Here is a 26,011-nt window from a genome sequence, read left to right on the forward strand (position 1 = left end):
CTGACAAAGTTATCAGTTGGATGAGAGATATTAATGAAATCCACAACTGATAAGGGATTAATACTTAAACCATAGGAGGAAATTTTGCCAAATCAACAAAAAAGACCTTGACCCAGTGAAAAAGTAGGCAATGAATGAAAACATACTTGTTTCCCATTAGATCACAGTGTAAGGTTTTAAAGTGCTTATTAGAAAATTTACAAAAAGAGAAACAAAAATGTTGAATAACTATAAGGGGATGTTTAAACTTATTAATTAGGAATCAGATAAAGGCAAAACAAAATGAGACCTCACTTTAAAACCACTCCATTTACAAAGCCTAGGAAGCTGGGTGGCACCAATGCTGGTGAGGGTATAGACAAAAGCGGTACTCGTGCATGTAGTGGAATGGTAGACTGGTGCTATCATTCTGGAGTGCCATCTGTTCTGGGTAAAATTAAATATTTGTATACCTGGGACCCAGGACTCCAACTCCTGTTACATACCCACTGAGAAGTCATGAAAAGTCAATAAGAGAATTATGTACAGAGATTTTGAAGTAGAAATAGTAGAGCCAACCCGTCACTATAGGAATGCAAAAGTAAAATCTGGTGGCTGCACACTAGGAAATACTACACAACCATCATAGTAACCTGTTAGAGGTATATACTAAAGAAGTAGTTGTCGATCATGTTGTTAGACATGAAAAGAGAAGATGCTTTTGTCAAAGTCTAAGCCTTTACTATTAACCTCGTGACACAAGGCAAATTACCCAAAACTGCTTAACAGACAACTCTTATATCTGCTTTTATATCAAGTCTTTATTAGGAAGTAAAGTGCTCAGTATTACACATTAATGAAATTCTCAATTGTTAAGAGACACTTGCATAAGTAACATCTTTTTAATAATATTAATATAAAGGGAAGATAGGAGAGGGATGAGGAGGGAATTCTCCATGACTAAATAAGAAAAAAATATGTAACTTAGGGGTAATAAGAAAGAGTTTTGCAGAATTTTACAGGTGAAATGAAAAACAGTATAACAATAAGTATCATAAAAAACTCTCTAGTGACCATAATTCATATATGGCACATGGTCAATACACATGGATACCACATAATGGCTGCACTTCAAATTGAAGTTTGTTTACATATAACAACATGGTACACATACATAAATACATACACTCACTATCCCTGGAACACAAACTTCAGTACCTAGTAATAAAGGACTTGGTGTAGTATACTGAAATAAAGATGAAGATGAAGCCATGGGAAATAACTGCTAAAGAAACCCAGTGTGTATCACCTCTATGGCAGCCAGCTTAGAAAGGTTTGTTTGCTAATGATTTCATCGACGATTTGACCGACACATTCTGCAAATTAATTGAACAGCATGGGAATTAAAATACTGAATTAAAAAACAGGCCTCTCTTCTATTCTCCAAGTAAGTTTTTCACCAGCATTGTATTCTCTCCTGCTTGTCCCATTAGCTCTCAAAAGGTTATCTTACTCAAGACTTTTGAAAAATAAGGTTTTTATTTTTTATTGAGAAATAGATTTCTTCCCCATTAATTTGGTAAGATGCTCTCCTAATGAAAAAACAAACAAGCCCTAGTTGTTTTGGCTCAGTGGATAGAGCATCAGCCTGCGGACTGAAGGGTCCCGGGTTTGATTCTAGTCAAGGGCACATGCCCAGGGTTACAGGCTCGATCCCCAGTAGGGGACGTGCAGGAAGGAGCCGATCAATGATTCTCTCTCATCGTTGATGTTTCTATCTCTCTCTCTCCCTCTTCTTTCCTCTCTGAAATCAACATAAATATATTACAAAAAAACAAAAACAAAACAAAAACAAGAAAACCCCAAACTGCTGCAAACTCAAATTTTGGCTGACACTTTCTGTTAATGAAGGAACTTTCAATACCAAAAACTCCATTTCATAAAATTGAGCTCCATTAGAGTATACATCCTAGGTTTGAAATACAGGTCAAGAGCATTTGAGTTCTGTATTCTTAAAATAGTATACAATGTACACTTTAGTTTTATAATATTTTTATGTGAATTTCACCACTCCCTTAAAATTTTGTTTAAAATGAACATATTTACTACAAATTTCAGTATTAACTAAACAATTTAAAAAGTGGCTCTTTCTAGATTAGTTGCGACATTACATTCAGTTGCAAATAAGTTGAGCTGTATGGAAAAGAGAATATATAGTAAATCTTTATATTAAATTATTAGAAACAGTTGAACTTAGTGATAAGGCTCCTTGCAATTCTCCTATATTAAAGTCCGAGAAGACATTTTAACTCATAGTTGATCTTTGGGGTTTCATGCAGCTCATTTTAAATGAGAGAAAAATAGTGTAAAAATTAAGTGAAACAGTTATTCCCACAGACATTAGATATGATAAAAGAACAAAAAAAGGACAGAATTCAACATTTATCTGAACCATTCATACATATTCTAGCATAACCACTAAATACCCATTCTATGGTTTGGAGTTCTTTTCCAGCTTGTCCTTTAGAAAAGTTTACCCCAGGAAGGTAGTTGAAATAAAAGGCTCCTTTCTTAAAACAAAACAAAAAAACAACAACAACCAAAAAAAAACTATGTTAAGCTCATGAGCCAAGCTTGAGTGGAAAGGAATGCCCTGACTTTCCCTGCACACACTGGGCTAAAATGACAATACTGATTTTTGTGATTGAAAATAAAACTCAGAAGCCTTTAAACAGTTCTCTTCTAGCTTAAAAGGCAACTTCATTGTCAACTGAGAAGACTCAGTCGTGGTACCAAGTGAGAACACCATTTCTTATACTTTACAGAGATTTTTTTTAATGTACTCAATATTTACACCTAATTACTTAAATGAGTAAAAAAAAAATTTCTTTGATCCATGGGTAAAGTTGATTTGAAATAAATTAAAGTGCAGAAGAATTAACAATTGATCACAATGACCAACATCATGTGCTGGTCAGGGCATATAAATACAGCAGGTCCTGGAATAAAGTCGTTTTATTATTAGTGTTTATTCTGTGGGAACATAACTCTTGCTTATGTCAATTAGCCTATGGTAAAATTGATTTCATTATATTTCGTTTCACCACAGTTCCAAAAACCTATCCATGACATTCAGTGAGGACTTACTGTAGTAACCTTGCAATGGCGATTCAGGAAGCCACCTTCTCACCTATTAGAAACACATTTGCTAACATATCCTACACGTGCATATTGGAACTTCCGCTCCCACCTGCGCCTTCCATTCCTTCTGCAGACTGAGAGGAAGAAGGGCGGGAGCTTCTGGGGTGAGGCTGACCGTTTAGTCCCACAGGGGTGCCTAAACCATGACTTATTTGGGAAGCTGCGTCATCAGATTCCCAGCGTTCCAACTCTTCACGCACTAGCCGTTCCATCTGTTCCCTGTGGATTTCACTCTCGCGACCCAGTCTTTCATCCTAATAAAGAAAAAAGAAACCAGGAAGTTAGGGATGCATATTCTCTCTCTCTCTCTCTCTCTCTCTCTCTCTCTCTCTCTCTCTCTCTCTCTCTCTCTCTCTCTCACCTGAGGATATGTTTTTAAATTGCTTTTTAGAGAGAGAAGAAGGGAGAGAGAGAGGGAGAGAGAAACATTGATTGGTTGTCTCCCTTACCTGCCCAACTAGGTATCAGACTTGCAACCTTTTGGTGCATGGGATGATGCTCCAGCTAACTGAGCCACACCAGCCAGAGCAACTGATGGGTATTCTTGTACATAGAAATTGCCTTAGGAAATTTGGTGATGAAGTAACCTGTTTATAATTAGGTATGTCTAGAGATTTAAAACATATAATAACAATTCTTAGTTACTACAGTAACTTCTCTGCTTAATTTATTTTTTAATGATCATCCTTTCAATCTTCCTTCTGCTTTTCTATAATTTCCAAAGCTTTTGTAAGATGCAAATCTATATTGGGAGGGAAACCACCAAATTGCTTTGTCTTATTCTAAAGTTTTTTGTTTTGTTTTTTATTTTTTACTGTTGATCGTCTTACAGGTATCTCCCATTTCCCCCCCTTTCCCTGCTCCTGTCTCCTAGCCACCCTGCCCACCTCAGGTCTTCACTACCCTATTGCCCGTGTCCATGGGCTATGCATATAAATTCTTTGGTTTGGTGTAGCACAGTGGTTGAACGTTGACCTATGAACCAGGAGGTCACAGTTCAATTCCTGGTCAGGGCACATGCCTGGATTGTGGGCCGATTGTTGTTTCTCTCTCATCATTGATGTTCTCTCTCTCTCTCTCTCTCTCTCTCTCTCTCTCTCTCTCCTTCTCCCTTCCTCTCTGAAATCAATAAAAGTATATTTACAGCCTGACTGGCTTGGCTCAGTGATTGAGTGTCGACCTATGAATCAGGATGTCAAGGTTCGATTCCCTGTCAGGGCACATGCCTGGTTTATGAGCTCAATCCCCAGTGTGAGGTGTGCATGAAGCAGCTGATCAATGATTCTCTTTTGCTTAATTTTACCATCCACTGATGTGATGGCAGGACCATCAGTGTGTGGAGTATTAAGAAAGTAACACCGCCAGATTATCATTTGATATGCATTGATCTGCAGTATGGAGACCAAGAATCCTCTCCGATTAAAAGGGTTACATATTACAACTACCCTCAGACTTACCTCAGCCACTCCGTCCAGCAGCCTTCCCAGCACTTCCCTTCTCTTCAGTTTGGCCCGCTCCATGATCTCCAGCTTCACTATCACAGCATCAATCTTGGACACAATGCTGCCGATAGAGTGCTCCATGCGGTCCACTCGTCTCACTAGGCTGCAGGAAACCACAGTTGGGAGGGACAAAGCCACCTTGTGCTGTTGTCTTTTCAGCCCAGTTCTCTTTTCAAATGAAAGTGCTAAGATTTTTTTTCTTCAACAATATGATAATCTGAAACTTTTCCCAAGTAGTCTCAACCTTAAGAGATGAACTCTCATACATTGCTGGTGGGAGTGCTGATTGGCACAAATTTTCTACAAGGGGGCATTGTATTAGAAGTCCTAAAAATGTGTGTCTACCTTTTATTCAGATATCCCATTTTTTGAAAATTTTCTAAAGAAAATAATTAAGCAGCCCGGCCAGTGTGGCTCAGTGGTTGAGTGTCAACCCATGAACCAGGTCATGGTTCAATCCCCAGTCAGGGCACATGCCCAGGTTATGGGCTGGACCCCCAGTAGGGGTGTGCTGATTGATTATTCTCTCTCATTATTGATATTTCTATCTCTTCCCCTTTCCCTTTCTCTTCAAAATCAATAAAAAAACATATTTAAAAATACATATAATTCAGCATATGTGTAATTTTTGGCTACCAAGATATTCAGTAGAGTTCTGCTTATTAATAGTGGGTCATTGAAAAAATTATTACATTAAATAATAGATTATTTAAGCCCTAGCCATTTTGGCTCAGTGGGGAGTCGGCCTGTGGACTGAAAAGTCCTGGGTTCGATTGCAGGCCGGGCTCATGCCCTGTTCCGGGTGCGTGCAAGAGGCAACCAACTGATGTGCTTCTCTCACATCGATATTTCTCTCTGTCTTTCTCTCTCTCTTCCACTCTCTCTAAAAATCAACAGAAAAATATCCTCGGATGAGGATTAAAAATAAATAAATAAATAAATAAATTGTCATTCATCTATACCAGTGATGGCAAACCTATGACATACGTGTCAGAAGTGACACGCGAACTCATTTTTTGGGTTGATTTTTCTTTGTTAAATGGCATTTAAATATATAAAATAAATATCAAAAATATAAGTCTTTGTTTTACTATGGTTGCAAATATCAAAAAATTTCTATATGTTACACGGCCAGAGTTCAGTTAGGGTTTTTCAAAATGCTGACATGCCGAGCTCAAAAGGTTCGCCATCACTGATCTATACAGTAGACTCTAAGGAGACATCAGAAATTATATTCTGAATGAATATTTAATGAAATAGAGTGATGTTCACAATATATTAAGTAAACAAAGCTGTCAGAAAATAGTATATTCACTTATGACCCTATTATTTTTAATAAATCAGATGCTATGACTCTTTAAAATAATAAGTAGGAAAAAACTGGAATGGTGGCCCGAGGGCTCTGTAGGCCCTCTCCCCACTGAAACAACCATAACTATTGAATGTTATTTAAAAATTTTGTTTTAATTTCTGAAAATTTCTTAAGACCATAGAGCAAATAAAAAAGCACTTATTTAAGGCAATCCATGAAATTTCAGTAAGAAGAGTGAGAGTCTGACATCTGAGGCACACGCTGCTCCATCTCCCCTGCCCCCAGCTCCGTAGGACAGAAGCACCGTTCTTGGTGGGTGGGTCAGAGGACACAGGCTCTCTCTCCGCTGAGATCCCAGTGGAGAGCTACAGTATCTCCCAGGGAGGAGGCAGGTTGCCTGCATTTCTCATCCCATGCTTCCACCCCAAATCCATGTTTTAGAAGCTCTGATCCAGGCCAAGAGTGGCTAAATATAAGGCTCTTTTCCCACATCTAATAATGGAGATGGTGGTGATAAGGAGTGAAGAGGAGACTCGTCCCTTCATGAGATCAACAAATTAAACTATTTACCAGCTCGTTTACCAGAGAGAACCAGGGAAGGAGACAGCAGCTAAGAAGACAGCTAAAGACTGGCCTCAAAAATTACCTTTCAAAGGGGCCTGAACTTAGTAAGACTATAGAGCAATTTATATCCTGAGGCATTATTGAAAACAATAGGCAAATCAGCCAACAATTAGTGGAACCTAAAAGGTGGAAGTGATATCAACAGAGGCAGAGACTTGACAGAGAATCAGGGAAAGACCAGGAGAGCCCTGCTAGAACCAGTCTTCCCAGGATGCCAGTGCGCTTGGTCTGGCTGTGCCCTCTGAGAAGCAGCATCAGAGGCTTCACACGGTAAAGAAGGCAGGATGACTTCACTAAAAAACAAACACGTAAACAGCAACAGAAACACGTCCTGGAGGAAGGAGAATTAGGATCCAGAATTAAATAACATTCAGTAATTAATGTTAGTTAGTATCTTTAGTTTTCAATAAAAAAATTATGAGACACAGAAACAGGAAAATGTGACCATACATGGGCGGGGGGGGGGGGGGGGGGTAGGGAAAGCAGGAAACAGAAACGGCTTTGAGAGGGCCCAGATAGACTTAGTAGACAAAGAGTTCAAAGTAGCTATCATAAATATATTCAAAAGCTAAAAGAAATCATGCTTAAAGAAATAAAAGATAATATGTCATTGTCTTATCAAATAGTGAATATCAACAAAGCAATAGAAATTATTAAAAAGAGCCAAATAGAAATTCTGGAGTTGAAAAGTATAATCCATTAAATGAAAAAATTCATTAGAGGGTCTCAACAGTAGATTTCAAACTGCAGAAGAAAGAATCAGTGAACTTGAAGATAGATGGATAGAAACTATGCAATCTGAAGAACAGAGAGAAAAAAGAATGAAGAAAAATGAACAGAGCCTAAGGAAAATGTGGAATACCATTAAGCACCTCAACATACACATAATAAGGAAAGGAGAGAGGAAAGGAGCAGTAAAGTATCTGAAGACATAATTGTTGAAAACTTACTAAATTTGATGAAAATATTACACATTCAAGAAGCTTAATAAACATCAGATAGGATAGCTGCAAGGGGATCCATACTCAGACATATCATAGTAAAAATACTGAAAGATAAAGACAAAGAAAAAATCTTGAAAGCAGCAAGAGGAAAATAATTTGTCACGCACAGGGGAACCTCAGTAAGATTAACAGCTGTCTTCTCATCTGAAACAATAGAGGCCAGAAAGAAATAAAAGTAAAATAAGAATATTCCTCGATCAATGAATACTGAGGGAATCCATGCAAGCAGGCCTGCTTTAGAAGAGATACTAAAGGAGTTTTGCAAGCTGAAAGCAAGTGATCCCAGACAATACTGTAATTATAATTTGCATGAAAAAACAAAGAGCACTGGAAAGGTAATTATGTAACTATACAAGGCAGTATGAATTCATAATTTCCTCCTTTTTCTCTTAACTGATTTAAAAAGCAACAGTACAAGACAAATGTACATAAAATAAATGTCCTAATGCATTTGATAATAATGGGACAAAGGAGGTGGGTCAGAGTGAAGTTGTGCAGCAATGCCTTTATACTTACACTTGAAACTCTTCATAAGAAACCCCACTGGAGATGCTTCCCCTCCTTCTGGAGCTGTGCCCACTGTCTTCATCGTCCTCCTCCTCAGAGTCGTCCAGGCTTCGTGGGAAACTTCTGCTGCTCATGGGACGTGGTAAGGAGCTGTGATCCAAGTCCAGGTCCTCCTGAAGAAATGGGGCCATTGAGCAGGAACACCTAGACCCCACAGAGCTTCACCAAGGACTTGGACCAATGATAAGTGGACGTGTGCCACTTACCTCTGGTTTGTCTGTGGTTCACACCAGACTGTAATTCCCACACTTTGTAATTTCATGCATTGGCAAATTTTCAAAACAGATTTTAATTACCAGTAAGAAATTATTAAGTTACTAGAGGCCCAGTGCATGAGATTCGTGCACTGGAGGGAGGGAGGGTCTCTCAGCCTGCCTGCACCTTCTTGCAGTCCAGGAGCCCTCAGGGGATGTCCAACTCATGGCTTAGGCCTGCTCCTCCCACCACCGCCACTGCGCTCGCCAGACATAAGACCAACTTCTGGCTGAGCGGCACTCCTGCTGTGGGAGCGCACTGACCACCAGGGGTAGCTCCTGCGTTGAGCGTCTGTCCCCTGGTGGTTAGTGCACATCATAGTGACCAGTCATTCTGCCCTTCGGTCAATTTGCATATTAGCCTTTTATTATATAGGATTGTTTGGACAAGAAGGAACATAGAAAAAGTAAATGAAGAAATATACCCCTTTTCATAAAGATAACCCACTTAATAGCTACAAAGTAGGAAAGATATAATCTCAGAATAAAAATTTGGCTAAATACAGTTTGTGAAAATTGTACTCTTTGTCTTCTTGCTCACATTTCACTATGACAGGTGGTTTTTCACCTAATGGTACTGTTGTGTGGAGCAGCATTTACGATTAGAAATCACTTTTCTATACTATCATCTCATAGGAAAATGACTCTTATGTATAACATGCGCCTTCATTCTTTGTACCTCAATTACCATCTATTTTTTGTTTGTTTAACCATTTATGTTTAAAGTTAACATTAAAGTTTTAACCTATTTTTATTATAAAAGCCCATGTAAGTTTACTTTTAATAGTTTAATAAATATTCAACTAGAAAGCAGCTCTTTTATTTTAAATGTTGATTTCAAGAGTAACTAATTTTATACCTCCTAAGAAATACTCTCTCCACACCTTCTCTCATGAACATTGTGAAATATGTAACTACTCAGTTTTCTCTTTTCAAGTTCATTACTAGGAAGTTTAGGGCCAAATTTGTAGCCCAACCTTAAGAAGCATATATGTTATTATGGAATGCATTTTTAGCTTCATTCACAGTCTAGTTTTATATTTTACTTTTGCTTTGTTTTGCCTCATTCTTCATTTTGGTTTTTTTTTACATGTATGCTAACTTATTACATTTTTATATATTATTGTGTTATATATCCTTGTTGGAATAAGCAGGGTACTAATACGTAAACTGGTGAGAGAGAGAGAGAGAGAGAGAGAGAGAGAGAGAGAGAGAGAGAGAGAATGAATGACTCTCAGTAACCCACTACTTAGTATGGTGTCTGAAACATCGTGGGTGCTGAATCAAATCATGTTCTCCTAAACTTAACCCACCCTCTCTTTTTCTAAGTCATCTCTCATCTGCTGATGTTCATGTTCGGTTAGTTCCTGGTCTCCATCTTGGTCGTACTTTGTGAAGATTGCCTCGATCTCTGCATCGGTATGGCCCTTCCTGAAATGATCGAGAGGTTACAGACGAACTCTTTCACATACATGGTCCAACCCCAACATGGAGACATCAAAATACAGGGAGGAAAGGAGAAATTGCTGGATTGGGGACAGTCCTCCTCTTATAATATGCTCCAGGAAGACACCCACCTCTGAAAAAAAGGTCTCTATGAGTTCTTGGGCCAAGAATTTATCATCAAGAATTTATCTTTACATGAGGAACTCTCCAGGCCCTCAGAAAGTCTGATTCTCACCCTTTGAGGTCCTGTCGAAGTTCATCAAAGTTTAACTTGCCTCCCCCTTGCCGCAGACTCTCTGAAATGTCATCCACAGTATTTCTTCTTAGTCTTAGTTTGACCAAGGCTTTATGGTAGCCCTGTTGAAAACAAAAGACTTAGTTGAGTGCATTCTCCTTTTGCATTTGCTTCACCTTCAATTTACAGTAGTAATTACTGTAAACCTGGCACAGTGCTGGATGTAAGTTGGCCACTCAACAAATATGTGTTGAATAAGTGAATAAGGGATGTATCTTGAGTTTTCCATATAACTCTTTTGGGAGAATTATATGGAAAAAGTCAGGGTCTTTCAGTAAATCAAAAGAACTAAGAGTCTTTTGCTCATATGAGAATTCAAGTTTAGATTATAGAAATGAAACCCAGTACATGTTTCATAGCTGTCTGCCTCAGAATATGTAGGAATGAGCAGAATACTGAGGGTCCAGCCAGCATGGCTCAATGGTTGAGTGTCGGCCTATGAACCAGGTCATGGTTCGATTCCCAGTCAGGGCACATCCCCAGATTGCAGGCTCAATCCCCAGTGTGAGGTGTGCGGAAAGCAGCTGATCGATGATTGTCTCTCGTCATTGATGTCTCTATCTTTCTCTCCCTCTCTCCTCTTCTCTGAAATCAATAATAATAATAATTAAAAAAGAATAAGGAGAAGCCTGAGTCATAAGTTGTTTACTTTCTATGTTATCTCATAGTAATTTCTTTATATATGTTAGCATATATTTTAGTACAATGTGAATGTGGATTTTTCATTAATAAACTACAGGCAGACCTTGCTTTGCACTGTAGTGCAGGACTGTAAAATGACCACGCAAGTTCAAACTGTATAAAGTGACGTTAATAATCAACAGGAAACATTATGATTGCTCCATGACCTTTAAATCTTTTTGTCAAACATTAAAAGCTCCTTTAGTGTTCGCTATAAAGTCAGGAAAATTTTAAAAAATAGGAAAATGAATGTTTATTTACTACATTCAAATTTAAAATATTAGAAACGTTCAAAATTAAAGTGTTTTATTTCTTTGTAAAAATTTTATTCTAAAACCTTCTAAATCACAATATCATGTAGCCCTCTCTTATCCAGTGGACCTCCATGTTGGGATTTCAACGACCCTTCCCAAAGAGGCCACCCTTCTGACTGGAAGATTCTTCTCAGAGACGATATGGTGCAATTATTCTGAGACTCAGAGGTGTGTGTGTCGGCTCCACAGGCCATGGTGGTAAATATACCCACAAATCAAATATGATGAGTGGGTACTCCTCAAAATCACTTTAACTGGATATTTGGGCAGCCAGGCCAGTGGGGACCAAGATAAAGGTTGATCACTTCAAAGTCAGAGATGCTCTGAATAAAACAAATTAAAATTTTACTCTTTCCAAAGGGCAAAAAAAGAAGCCAACCACCCTGAATATCTCAGAACTGAGTGTCTTTTACTGCATATATGAGAAGAAAAGCGTGATATACACTGCACCTTATTTCCATAACAGCACTCTGGGATACAAAAGAATTAATTAAGTTCCAGATTCTTAGAGGCATCTCAGCTGTTCACTTTGAGCAGTTCATGTTAAGTTATTGAAAGCAGAATGCGCTAGAATTGTCTCTTCCTATCCAAATAAAACAAGCTCCTTTTACCATATGCAAAGTCTCTTGAATGGGTAAGGGCATATGCTATGACTCAGCACAACTGCTATGTGACCTTGGACATGTGTTACATCATCCCTGGAGTGTGGGTATTAGCAATCAATTGACATAGCTGTCATCAGATATAAATCATAACATATGTAAAGTATTTGGCATTGTACTGTGGGGATTTAGAACAGGTCACCCCAAAATGTACCTGTGTGGTATGCAGATTGTTTTAAGCTAAAGGCAACTGTAGCCACAGACGCAAGAGAAACTTCTGACCTTCCCTTAACTACCTAGAAGAACTTAAATTGGGAGCCTTGCCCATAACAAGCAATTATCAGAGATAACCACCTTTGACCCGTCTATAGGGCAGCACCAACTTCTATTTACTAAGCATCTGCTCTTCTAATCATCCTACAATGACAGCTGATGCCTCCAAGGCACCTTACATCATTTGTAGCTCAGAAATGTCTTGTACACCCATGTTTCTATCTCTGAACCTCTTGTGCATGTGGAGTCTCTGACTTTCTCATTTATATGTATATATTTATTTTTTAAAAATTGTTTTAAAAATATATTTTCATTGATTTCAGAGAAGAAGGGAGAGGGAGAGAGAGCTAGAAACATCCATGATGAGAGATAATCACTGATCAGCTGCTTCCTGCACGCCACCACCACCACCACCCCGCTCCTCTGGGGATCAAGTTTGCAACCCTGGCATGTGCCTTTAACCGGAATCGAACCCAGGACTCTTCAGTCCGAAGGCCAATGCTCTATCCACTGAGCCAAACAAGCTAGGGCTACATATGTATATTTTAGATTTGGTTATTATCTCTTGCTAATCTGTTTCAGCCAGAAGAACTGAGGGTAGAGGAAAGCTCGTTCCTCTCCCACAGCTGGTGCTGTGAGCAGGATGAACTCACTGGCTGGAACCCCGCACTTTCCCACGAGGCTGCTGCAGACGAGGAAGTCCTGGGTTGTCTGACACAGCCCAGCTAAGGGTTGTGTCAGGTAAAGGTTCTTACCATATTGCTACACCCCCAGATCTCCTTCTGTAGGATCTGGTTGAAGCAAGAGTGGTGAGAAACTTTTTCTCTCTTCTAAATTTAGGTTGGCAGGAGAAAGCATCTGTTAAACTAGTTTCTTAGAGAAGCGACCCTTGGTTATTTGGTGAGTACCCAAGGTTTTGTTTTTCTGTCTCTATCTGATTTCTCTCATTTTGTCTTGTTATTTGTCCTAAGAATTTGGCCTTATAAGCAGTGAGAGAATTTTCTCTCTAGCTCCTACCTCCCAGAGGGTGCGCTTGCCAAGGTGCACCTTGCTCTCTATTTGGCCAAGACAAGCTCTCCAGGGAGTTTGCTGTGTCCATGCTATTCCTCATGGACACGTTTATCTCTGCCAGCTGAAGAATGCAAATGCGTCTGGGGAGTAGCCCCATAAGCTGTGGATACAAGCTGAGGGCAGCTTAAACCTTATTCTGTTCAAAAAGTAAAGAGCATGATTCCCTGTGTTTTGGAACAGCTGCTTTAAGACAGCGTCTGCCCCTCCTCCCCACCCCTGCCCTTTGTATCTCTTAGGCTAACTTTGGGAATAAACTTTCTTATGAGGGTTGCATCTTTTTTTCACTCTCCTTTGGAAAAGCCTTTTATGTCCATAGTATTGGTTCGAGTCACTATAGATTCCACTGTCAAGGCCAGACTATAGATCCTTTTTATTGGAGAAACTTCTCAATGGAAAATAAACATTTTTCTTAGAGAGCTCTCCTATAGCTACAGTAGCTAACTATTAGGATTCCCTTAATAAGATGGAAGGACAGAAATTAGAACAAACATCAAAGTCCATTAAGGCACCTTTCCTGGCCTAGCTGGTTTGGCTCCATGGATAGAGCTTCAGCCTGTGGACTGAAGTGTGCTGGGTTCGATTCCAGTCTGGGCACATGCCCGGGTTGTGGGCTCAATCCCCACAGGGGACCCTGAAGGGTCCTGGATTGGAGAGAGTGCAGGCTGGGCTGAGGGGACCCCCCATGCATGAATTTCATGCACCAGGCCTCTAATATATATATAATTGAAGGTGATAGGGTCCATCATAATTCAGAGGTTTCAGGTGTGCAATTCTATAATACATCATCTGTATATTATATTGTGTGCTCCCCACCCCACTGCTCACTGACTTTTGAGTTTTTAAATTTTTCTACCCAAACTGGATTGGATCTGGAATTTTTCTTTTTAGTTTTCTTTTTTGGAGGACTGGCTACAAAACATTATCAGTTTTCTTAACTATTTGGCTGCAATCCTCAAAACTATCATTTTCATTTCTTCACCCTTTAACTTGTAATTATTGAGAATTAAAACTGCCCTTTCCAACACCATGCAGGCTAAAGTGGGACAACTTGACGTAAACTTCAGAGACATCACCACAGCAGCTCATGTATGGACAATCTCCATGCCTATTGTAAAAAGATCGCCAGAGACATTCCAACTGCAGACAAGGAGAATCTATCAGATTATAGCTGCCTGTCTTCACTCCATCTGAAGATGACTGGAGACAGACAGACCTTTAGAAGTCTTCTCGGCTGCCTGACAACAGAGCTCAGAAACTGGGATTATAGTCTGCTCATATCATTAACATTTGTTGGTGTGTTTTTTTCTTTGTTTGTTTCCATAGAGATGTCTCTTATTAAACACCTGATTCTTGTGCCACGGGCTTCACTTTGGGAGCCCACCTGGGTCACCACCTCTGGAAATGAGACAGGACTGTTTACCTGAACCGAACTTTTCTCAAGACTGAGACTGGTTTAATGAGACACAGGAACAATCTACCAACCCAACTTCTGGAGTGTGAACTATCCAGGAAAGTTTCAGAGAAGGAAACTGAGGGTTCAGAATGAGTCACCACAACATGTCCCTCAGTGGTACACAGATTGTTCTGAGCAAAGGAAACTTTAATCACAGGCACAAGAGAAACTTCTACCCCTCCCTTATTACCTAGAAGAACTTGACTCAGGGGCCTTGCCCATAAGGAGCAATTATTAGAGATAACTAATAATTACTAGAGATAGCTTTTGACCAATCTATAGGGCAGCACAAACTTCTATTTACTGAACATCTGCTCTTCCTGCAATGACCCTTTGAAGCTCCCAAGGCACTTAGACATGAGCAGAGCAAGGACGATGGGCCAGATACAGAAGGTCACCAGAGTAAAAAGCCCCAGGTGCCTGGCAAAGGACAATTGTAGGGTGGGACCTTGCCCCCAGGGTGACCTTTCCTCCCCTAGCATATCACTGGTCATGCATTTTGTTTGGACCCCCTGACCTTTTCTCCCCAGAGGTAACATCTAGGCCTCAGTTGTATTTCAGCTCCAAGCTCAGAATAGCAGCAAAACCAGACAAGCGACCTGCTGGCTGACCTCTGGACCAGCTGCAATGACTAATGACCCCTGTCCTGACACTGACTAATCAATCAGTGGAGACCTAGACCCTGAAAGGACACACCTGGAAAGATGCTGAATATTCTATTAAGATCTTTCCCTGGGACCTCCCCTAAAATCTCCACCCTTAGGACTGAGGACCCAGAGGCTCTCCCTCCTGAGAGCAGGCCTGCACCTTTCCCTTCCCCTCCCTCACCCCAGGCTCTTTACCATTGCCTTCTCTATTCCCAAGCTCCAAGGGCCCCTCCTTTACCTCTATAACTTGTTTTCTAAGCCCATTTCTTCCATGAATTACTTATTCCACTTCTTTGATTTTATAAATAAGTACTAGGGGCCTGGTGCACGAAATTCGTGCACTGGGTGGGGGGGGGTGTCCCTCAGCCCAGCCTGCCCCCTCTCACATACTGGGAGCCCTCAGGTGTTGACCCCCATCACCCTCCAATCGCAGGATCGGCCCCTTGCCCAGGCCTGACGCCTCTGACAGAGGCCTGGGCAGGGGACCCTCATTTCCCCCCATCACTGGTTCTGCCCCCAGCCCAGGCCTGATGCCTCAGCCAGAGGCGTAGACCCCCATCACCCTCTTATCGCTTGATCGGCCCCTTGCCCAGGCCTGACGCCTCCACCAGAGGTGTCAGGCTTGGACAGGGGACCCCCATCTCCCCCCGATCACTGGCTCTGACCCCCGCCCAGGCCTGAGGCCTCTGGCCCAGGAATCATGCCTGGGCAGGGGACCCCCATCTCCCTCTGATCACTTGCTCCACCCCCCGCCCAAGCCTGACGCCTCTGACCCAGGCTTCAGGCCTGGGCAAGGGGACCATCATTTCCCCCCAATCCCCGGCTCCAGCCCCCCCCCCCCCCTCGAGCTCCCCGTGGTTGCAGGCTCCGCCCCTGCCCAGGCCTAATGCCTCTGGCCTGGGCGTCTGGCCCGGGCAGCGGGGACCCGCAGCTGCAGCGGCCCCGCGATTGTGGACTCTGCTTTAGGCCCAGGCAAGGGACCCCTAGCTCCTGGGACTGCCAGCTTTGACCGTGCCCAGCTCCCATCGCTGGCTCCACCCCTACTTCCTGCTATCACTGGCCAGGGCGGCAAAGGCGCCTGATTCTCCAATCATGGCTGGGGGGCAGGGCAAAGGTGGCCCCAGGGCCGCCTTTGCCCTGCCCCCAGCTCTTAGCTCCCCCCTGGGTTTCCGATCACTGTCAGTGGCAGGGGGCTTCTTCCTGCTTTCCCTTTCGCCTCCCTGCATTGTGCCTACATATGCAAATTAACCGCCATCTTGTTGGCAGTTAACTGCCAATCTTAGTTGGCAGTTAATTTGCATATAGCCCTGATTAGCCAATGAAAACGGTAGCGCCGTACGCCAATTACCATTTTTCTCTTTTATTAGTGTAGATAGTCTTATAGTTTGAGTCGTGGCTCTGAGTTCTTCCCTAGTCAGAACTCAAGTACTGAGGTTGCTGAACTCAGATCCAGTCTGACCCCACAGATCTTACACCTGGTGCCGTTTCCACTGCCTACAACATACCTCTATGGATTCAGCTCAGAATGTCCTGTGCACGCATGTTACTGTTAGAGTCACCGAAGGAGGATACACAAGGCCAAAGTGGTAGGGGATGATACATTTATTAGGTCATCTGGAGACCAGGTGGGCTGAGCCCCAAAATGGTGCCAGCAGCCAGGGACTGGAGAGTCAGAGGTTTTAAAGGCAGGCTTTTTAGGCAGGAATTTTCTGGGCAGTCCGGATCCTGGGCAAATCCGGAGGGGAAAGATAATGGTTTTAGCAAATGGAATATGGTCTAAGCCAGCGGTTCTCAACCTGTGGGTCGCGAACAATGAAAATACATCCTGCATATCAGATATTTACATTACGATTCATAACAGTAGCAAAATTACAGTTATGAAGTAGCAACAAAAATAATTTTATGGTTGGGGGTCACCACAACATGAGGAACTGTATTAAAGGGTGGCGGCATTAGGAAGGTTGCAAAAAGGAATGTCGGTTATGAAGTGGTCTAAAGGTCAGTTTCCAGGGGAGAAGGGATCAATTCAATTATTTGATCAGACCTAAGTTACCTTTCTATCTCTGAACATCTCCTGCATGTGGGGTCTCTGAGTCTCTCATGTATGTAGGGTTCCCATACATATGTATATATTAAATTTGCTTATTTTCTCTTGTCTATTTTGGTTATCTGTTCTTGTCTATTTGATTATTAGACTAGCCAGAAGAGCCTTGCGGGTAGAGGAAAATTTGTTCCTCTACCACAGTGTTTATTATAAGAATGCAACAATATTATTATTATTGCTGTTGTTATTGTAGTGATTTTCAATAGTGAAAGGATCCCAGTTGGTCTAATGGTTTGTGGGCCTTGGGGCTAAAATATCATGATGCTGGTCCCAACACACTCACAGCTTAAATCTGCACTGAGATCAAGCCCATGATTTAATATAAAACCTGAAATGTGTGATGTTCTATTCTGAGCTCAAGAATGTGGTTAATGGATAGTTAAACTTTCTGAGGCAAACTCAGAAATGACTGGATCCATTATCTCCATGGCAGGATAAGTAGTGCAGCTCTTTTTCTTTGTAGGGGGTGGAGAGAAGGAGTGTATTCAGCATATTTTAAACACTGTTTGCCTTCTTCTTGTATAACTGAAGATATGACATGAGCATCTTTTCTATGTCTTGGTGAGTTATCATAATCCTTTCTTAATATGGGTCAGTTACCAACATTTTATCCTTGGCACTTTTAATGTTGTGAAATATTGGCAAGAGTTCCTTTAATGGGAAGGTTTTTTGTGTGTGTTTTTTGCTTGCCAGTGCCTCTTCCTCTGAGACATTTTCATCCTTTATGTCGCAATCACTTTCCTCATTTACATTGATAAATTTGTCTTCACTAAGTTCTTTCCGCTGCATTCAAATGGTAGCAGTGAGAATCCCACAGCCAGCTACTTGTTTCTTCTATAAACCAGTACACTTGTTTTGATTTTCATGTCCAGTGTTATCATTCTTCCTTTCTCTGCTATACTTTCATCTTTGCTGGATCTTTCTCTCCTTCAGTTGTTCTCTTTTTGAAAAAGGTCACACGATTTATCACTGGGAGATAAGGAATCTGCACAACTACATGTTTTGTGAGTGAACTGAATAGCGGATCCTCAGAGACCAAACCGAGACTTTGCAAAAAGTGAGGTATTTGGTCACTGACCAGGCTGCATATCTGTTATTTACGCAATGATCTGTAGTGAAGTTTGCACTTTATACCATTACTCACAGTTATTATACTGTAATAACTGCAAGTGACGTTTGTACTTTATGCTCTTAGTCAATACGCTGTGACAAATGAAAGTTGGACTGTGTTGAGAAGTTGGTGTTATTTAACTGAAGTAACTGATGTTTATGCATATCAGAACAACAGTGCAAAATGAGGACTGCTTGTATACCCCCTGGAGATTTGCTAAAATACCATCATCACCTGTTATGCAAAATTCAGGATAATGAAGATCTTAGGTCCCATCCACTGGACCTCCTCTTCATTTTAAAAAGGGGAAGTTCTCTGTTACAACATGATTCACAGACCATAGTCTTATGGCTTGAACCAACAGAAAGGGAGCCACTGTTCTGAAGTTAGGTAACAAGCTGTGAACTTTGGATGTAGTTATTTGTTGTTGCTTTAAACCAAATAAAGAAGTCATATTGAGAAGAACAAAGCTGCCCAACTTTCCTGTCCTGCCTTCTATTTAACAATCAAACACTTCCTGAGAGAGTAGACAATGGAAAGTTCTCCTGCCCTTGGGCTGTGGCCTTACTCCAAGGATCTTTCCCTTGGACTATTTCACAACTTCTTTGTAAGGTCAAGGATAAAGGGAGGATGAACTATAAAGTACTTGCCTCCGAAACACTTTCTTTTTTAAAACTGTAATCAAGATCTAGAAAGTGGAAATGTCTTTATAATCTTCCAGTTTATTCTGAATTTTAAATCTGGAAGTGAGAGCCAACCAGAGGAGGTATCAAAACAAAGGGGACAAACCAGCAGATCCGCTCCGAGTCAAAAGAGTTCATTGAGAACTTAACTCCAGGGCATTAAAGTATCCCAGAATTGAAGCTAGCAGTGTATCCATCTCTATCTCCCAAAACGCTTAAATTAGTCCTATAATACAGCAATCTACTCTTTCTTTTTAACAATGACAACCAATTAATATTTATTTGGAAATATGGCTGAAACAATGATTATTTTATGTAGAAAATAAAACAATTCTGAGAATTAAGGCTTGTCATACCTTTCTGATAAGATCTGAGAGTTCCATTTCAGCTTTCTGTTGAGCCAAATCAGATTTCACTTCAGAGTAAGTGTCATTGATGATGGCCAAGAACATATTCTGTTTGTAAATTAAAGGAAAGTTGACATTAAAATAGCCACCTAAGTTTATTTTGTAAATAATCCAATCTTTGATACATGCCATTTTGTTCACCATTTTTAGAAAACAATTTGATGTCTTAAGTCACAAATTAATAGTTTTGCTACCATGTTGTTTGGGAAAATTATTTCTTCAATGAAGTCATGCCAAAGGAAAATGTGACATTTTCTTACTTACAAAACCACATATTGTGATGTATTTTGCAAAAAGAGACAAGAATGAAATACAACAAATATTAATATATTTAACTATGAATGGAGGGATTATTTTAATTATTTTCCTTACTTATATTCTCTACATTTTTTTCATTTGACATAAATTATTTGGTGTGAAGAACTCTAAAACAGCTCTTCAAATTTCAACAGTCCACACAAATAAGTGGAATTCCATGCTTATGCCAAATATTGCTATATAATAACATTTGAGATTTACAGAACATAGAAGAGTTAAAAAGATCCCTGCAAATAGGAATATGGTAAGTGTAGTAAGAAGATAGTCAAGAAAAGCTTAATGGAGAAGACAGATTTTAGAGTAAAACAAATTTGGGTTTTTGTCTTGGCACTGCCAAGATTTGTTTAAATTTTCTAATCTTCATTTTAAAATGTATTTATATTAATAAAGTCGGAGAAATAATAGTATCTCCTCTACATATCTGTTGTAAGAATTAATGAGATAATCTATGTAAAGTATCTAGAGACAGGGACTAATATATGGTGCTACATAATTTATAGTTATTATTATTCAGTAATAGTCCATTTTCCTGACTCTTCCCTTCCCCAGGAAAATGGTTTATATTTTCCACACCTGTTTCCAATAGATTTTCTGGAGGCCCTGCATCCAGTTGATAAGGTCCTTCCTTTGTATTTCCTTTTTAGCACATAACTATGATTTGCAACTATAGAATTGTGTATTTGAGTATGTTTGTTTTCCCTACAAGTTTATGGGGTCTTCATGATGGCAGGGTTGGGCTCTATTTTCATAACCACTGCATCCTCAGTACACAGCACATTGCCTGGAATACAGTGGCTCAATAAATATTTATTGTACGATTGATGAATGAACAAATGAGAGCTCTATTATTCTAATGGATTTTAATGGGCTATTAAATTGCTATGAATTAAAGAGGAATATTGTTTAAGATTCTGCAGCAGAAATGAGAATAGGATATAGAATACACATAAGTTCCAGACTTAATGCTCAATTCCAAGGGCAGGCAGTTGTAGGAGGAATAACATCTCTCACCTCTCCTTTTCAATATAGGCATCTAATGTTTTATTTCTGTTTCCAAATGACTGTTACCTAATGCCTGCAAATGTATTAGCTGAAGTGGATTAAAGTGTGCATCCTCTGAAGAGATTTAAAAAATTGGAAAGTGGCTGAGAAAGGCTCTTGGAGGTGTGGGGAGAGGAAGTTCACCCTCCTCTCCATCCTGTCTCACAAGGGTCACTCAATGTTAGAGTCTTTCCCTGTTGATGATGGGGCTTTTGCTTCCTGTCTCAGCTGGGCCACCTCACACCAATGTGGCTTCTTGTTAAGTAGGGACAATAAATCAACACCTGGCCGTCATCTCAGAAAGGTGGCCAACACTGCACTTAACCTGTCATTTCCGTAAAAAAAAAAAAAAAAAAAAGGTTTGTATTGACAGTAGCCTCCCCACTTTCTGGGGGTTGGGGGCAGGGTAGGGAGAGCAATTCCTTTTTGTGTAGTACAAAAAATTATTTTAGTATAAAGAAAAAACACTAAGAGTTCCTTTTCATGTTCTAGCAATTGATCTGATAAAGTGACTGAATAATTTTAAATTTTAATTTTAAATTTAAATTTTAGAAGGTGCTGTCTACTGGAGGACAACATTCAAACAAGTCCACATTGGAGCATTTCCACTTGCCACAATCATGTCCCTCACTTGGCTGACCGACATATGAAGAAAACTTAGGTGGCCTGAAGTCAACTATAGGTCATTGCAGAACTCTCAATTTCTGGTTTTGTTTACTGAGTAGACATTCAGGGATTCAGATGCTCCAGAATTCAAACTACTAGCAATGTTAGAGAGTAAGAAAGGCTTACTTTTTCCTCTATTTTTTTATTCTTTAATCCTATATAATAAAAGCCCAACGACCTAATGGCAGGACGACCGGCCAACCAGTTGCTATGATGCCCACTGACCACCTGGGGGCAGATGCTCAACACAGGAGCTTCCCCCTGGTAGTCAGTGCACTCCCTCAGTGGGAGTGCCGCTGGGTTGACTGGGATGAGTGGCATTCCCACAGCAAGAGCAGCCACTCAGAGGGCGGGTCCACAACCCTTGGCTGACTGGGATGAACAGCATCCCACAGCAGGCTGATCCCCACATGCCATGCCCCCATCAGTGCACAAATCCCATGCACCAGGCCTCTAGTATATAATAAGAAGGAGAAACTTAGGAGGCTCAGTTTAAAAGTAATCGTGAGACATGCATAGAGCAAGATATAAATGAACTTGCATGATATTCCTGACTCCTCAGTTTTATTAAAATACATCTAATTCTTACTCAGTAAATACTATATACTTAACCACTAAGGACCTGAACCAGCTCTGGAGATATTACACTAAATCACTGAAACTTATGCAAAGAATCTTTATAAAATCCACTGAAAACAGAAACGGTTTCATTTTCTTAAGATGTTGGTTGATGTAAGGAATCCTTAAATGTTAGTGTTTAAATGAAAAAATACCCACTGTCTAAGTTAAACTAACTTAATATTTTCTTAGTAGAATAGACAAATAAATGTATAAATGTTAAGATGAAGAACAAAACACCTTTAAAAAAATCCTAATTAACTTAAGACCCAATGGTAAGAATGTTAATTTGTACCAAATCAAGAGAATAAACAAACATTTTTTAATATAATTTTTCAAGCAATTTCCATACACTGTTAGATTTAGTCTCTAGCTATGCTAAATATAACTAAGTGAAAGTAAGATATCTTATCTTGATGAGCAATAATTCACTCAAATATTACTCTTGACATACTGGATCTAAGTTGCTTAGTCAGTTCCTCTTTTTTAAACAGAAGAGAAGAGAGAGAAATGCAAAGTCATGTTAGCAAATGACCATGAAAAGCTGATGTTTGTGTTAACAAAACATGTGAGTAAGCATAGTTAACTTTTTAGGCAAACACTATTTCAAGTAACTTTATAAATTTGCACTTGATCTATTTTTTTCCTTGAATAGACATTATTATCTATCTATAGTTAGGTAAATGAAAGTCCATGGAAAATATATTTGGTGAAGACTTAAAACTGTAAAGCAAAGACAAGTAAAATAAAATATGATTTATAATACCCACATTTTTCTACTTCCTGGGTTAAAAAAAATGATAGGGAATAGAGTGTAGAGAAAAGAAAAGATGGTGATTTATGAAATTTAAATCACCTCACTCTAAATAAAAGCATACATACCAAAAGAATGAAGAACATAAAGAACACAAATGTAGTGAAATAAAGTGGTCCCAAAACTCGATTAGCTTCCTCAATCTCTGCGAAGTTGATATCACCCAAAATGATACGGAATTGAGTGAAGCTATAAAAACAAAACAAACACCACAAAGCAAAAACAAAGAATGTCCAGCATTGAGGCAACATTTTTTAAAAGATGATTTTAGGCATTTTTTTCAGTGTAGATAATTGTCAAATAACAGAAAATTGTCAATTCCTTTGGAAAATTCTGGCTACTTATATGAGCAATTGAAGCCTTCTGGAATAAGAATAATTCTTTCACACTAAATATTATTTCAATTTGGTTAATAAGAAAATATAATCATAATTATTATTGGATAACTTATAAAACAATGGGCTATATGAATTTAATACATAATTTAGGTAAAACATGGTAACCCTAAATCTTTACAATGGTCATCTGGGTCTGAATTTAAAATCTCTTAAAAAAAAAAAAAAAAAGATTTTTGAAGGAGAGCCGAAATTGTATGTCTCAAAGCTCCAACATTCTGACACACACTCAAAGTGGGGTCTAGAGTGGCCGTGTGTTACCAAAGCTGGGTCTTAATTAGTAAAATCATTCTCATTCCTGACTTTTATCAGACAGCAACATTAATGAGGGACCCCCGTGTGCAAAGCCTTATTACCTTCAATGATCATGATCATCTCTTTTCCTAACTCCTTTCTAAATGGAATGGAAATCTGATACTGGCTACTTTTCTTGTTTTTAATATCATATTTGAGAACTTTGAAAAAAGACAGAAAATTCCTGTACTGGCTTGAGTTTCTCTTAGAATATTAGAAATACTATTTTTTTCCTTAAAAAATAACCTGATGTTTAAAACACATGGCAACAATATTGACTAGGAATAAAAATATAGGCAAATGGTCTCTTAAAAGCTACCATTTGCATGTGGTGCTAAGAAGACCTTGATCTTGGAACAGTGTTGATTTACTACAGCTGATCTTACTAAAATGTCTTACTATTATATGGGCTGTTACCTCAAGCATCAGCATTTCAGAATATATGGTCATCTTTGCATTGGCGGGTCAATGCTTCTGGGAAAGAGACTTAATTCGAATTTTAAACAACGACTTTTAAACTCCGGGTTAAATAGCAACCATGAAGATTTATCCTTTATCCCCGAGAAGGCAGTGACATCCCTGGTTAAACTTTTCTTCTTAATTTCATATATACTTACATACACTCTTGGAAAGTACTGAAGTCATCAACCTGAGTGCCAAAGACAAGGTAGGCCAACTGAGCATAGGCTAAGAAAATAATGAAGAACATAACTGCGAAACCAAAGAGGTCTTTGGCACACCGAGACATGGTTGTGGAGAGCTGACTCATGGTCCTGTTGAAGTTGATGAATTTGAAGAGCTGTAAAAGACAGAAGGATATGAACAGATGAATGAGTATGCACAGCCAACAGAACATTATTCAGCCGCACAAATGAAGTTTTGATGCATGTTGTAACTTGAATGAACCCTGAAAATATTATGCGAAGTAAAAGAAAAATAACGTGCTTTTTTTCAAATCTAGCAAATTCTATTTTCTCATTCAAAAAGTATTTTGGGTGCCCACCATGCACCAGTCACTATTCTTGGAGCTGGGAATACAGCAATGAACAGAACAAAGCTCCTGCCCTCATTTTAGTTACACTTACCTGGTGGTTAAAATACAGTAAATGCAGGTTTAAATTGTAATTACTGGTAAAATGACTAGTGATAATTTTCTCTCAAGGAAGTTTCAAATAAAAGAGAGAAAACCTCCTACAAATAAAAACTAGTAACATAAGAGAGAAAGATAGCAAGACCTCCAGGAAATACTTACTTCACTTATTAACTGTCATTTATTGTGCATCAGACTATGTACCAGGCATTGTGGGGGAGGGCTTAAGTAGACCGCCTCAAATCTTAACAGTGACAGAAACATTGGTATTCTATCTCAGGAGTCAGCTGGGGCTTGGAGCCTGGATTTGAACGCAGCTCTTTCTGACTGCAAAGCCATACTACGCATTTCTGTAGACAAGGCTGTGAGGATGGCTGCCCGGGTTGAGCCGTTCACGGCCCAGAGGGCATGGCCACCTGCACAGCTCTACCTAGGAGCCTTGGTGGAAGAACACTGGGGAGATACAAAAAAGCTGAGTCATGACCCTGCCTGAAAGAATGTAATGGTTCTTAAAAAGTTTTGGGGGCAAGATATTTACAATTGAAGCACGAAATAAGCCACCCGGAATTTTACTTAAAGACCTCTTATAAACTGTTTCTAGCCACATCAAAATGTTTTTCAGGGTGTTGTAAACACATTATTTAATACAATCCCTATTAGTATTTCTATGAGATGTTATTATTAGTTGTTAATGATAAAGGTTTGGTATGTTGGTGAGAGCTTCTCCTGACTGAATAAAGAACCTGAGAGGTATAGGATGAGGTCTATGCGCTCTGATAAAGCTCAGGCATTCCAGGTGTGGATACCAATTCGGTAAAATAAATAACTGTTGGTTAGTGCATTGTAAAATGGTGCTGCTCAATAACACTTTCTGTGATGATGAAAATATTCTCTATTTCCACTGTCCAATGCAGTAGCTACTAGCCACATATAGACTTCATGCACTTAAAAATGTGGCTCGCCCTGACTGGTTTGGATCAGTGGATAGAGTGTCGGCTTATGGACTGAAGGGTCCTGGGTTCAATTCCGGTCAAGGGCACATGCTCGGGTTGGGGTCTCAATCCCCAGTGGGAGGTGTGCAGGAGGCGGCCTATCGGTGATTCTCTCTCATCCTTCAACTTTCTGTCTCCCTCTCCCTCTCCCTTCCTCTCTGAAATCAACAAAAATATATTTTTAAAAATGTGGCTAGAGTGACCGAGGAATTGAATGCTTACCTGTATATGATTTAATTAAATTAAATTTAAA

The 26,011-nt window shown here is 39.7% G+C and overlaps 1 protein-coding gene across 1 annotated transcript in view; it reads right to left on the reverse strand.

The window, feature by feature from the left end:
• Nucleotides 1-782: 782 nt before the first annotated feature.
• The window catches only part of PKD2 (polycystin 2, transient receptor potential cation channel), a 62,754-nt gene continuing 37,525 nt past the window's right edge, over nucleotides 783-26,011 (reverse strand). The window contains exons 8-15 of the mRNA XM_059665817.1: nucleotides 24,294-24,475; nucleotides 23,056-23,176; nucleotides 19,480-19,578; nucleotides 10,125-10,246; nucleotides 9,757-9,874; nucleotides 8,139-8,302; nucleotides 4,638-4,785; nucleotides 783-3,434 (exon numbers count right to left, since the gene is read on the reverse strand). Of these exons, the coding sequence (XP_059521800.1) occupies nucleotides 3,198-3,434; nucleotides 4,638-4,785; nucleotides 8,139-8,302; nucleotides 9,757-9,874; nucleotides 10,125-10,246; nucleotides 19,480-19,578; nucleotides 23,056-23,176; nucleotides 24,294-24,475 (1,191 nt within the window). The 3' untranslated portion in view covers nucleotides 783-3,197. The remainder of the gene's footprint in view (nucleotides 3,435-4,637; nucleotides 4,786-8,138; nucleotides 8,303-9,756; nucleotides 9,875-10,124; nucleotides 10,247-19,479; nucleotides 19,579-23,055; nucleotides 23,177-24,293; nucleotides 24,476-26,011) is intronic.

Source organism: Myotis daubentonii, chromosome 1 (assembly GCF_963259705.1).
Source record: "Myotis daubentonii chromosome 1, mMyoDau2.1, whole genome shotgun sequence".
Classification (NCBI taxonomy): domain Eukaryota; kingdom Metazoa; phylum Chordata; class Mammalia; order Chiroptera; family Vespertilionidae; genus Myotis; species Myotis daubentonii.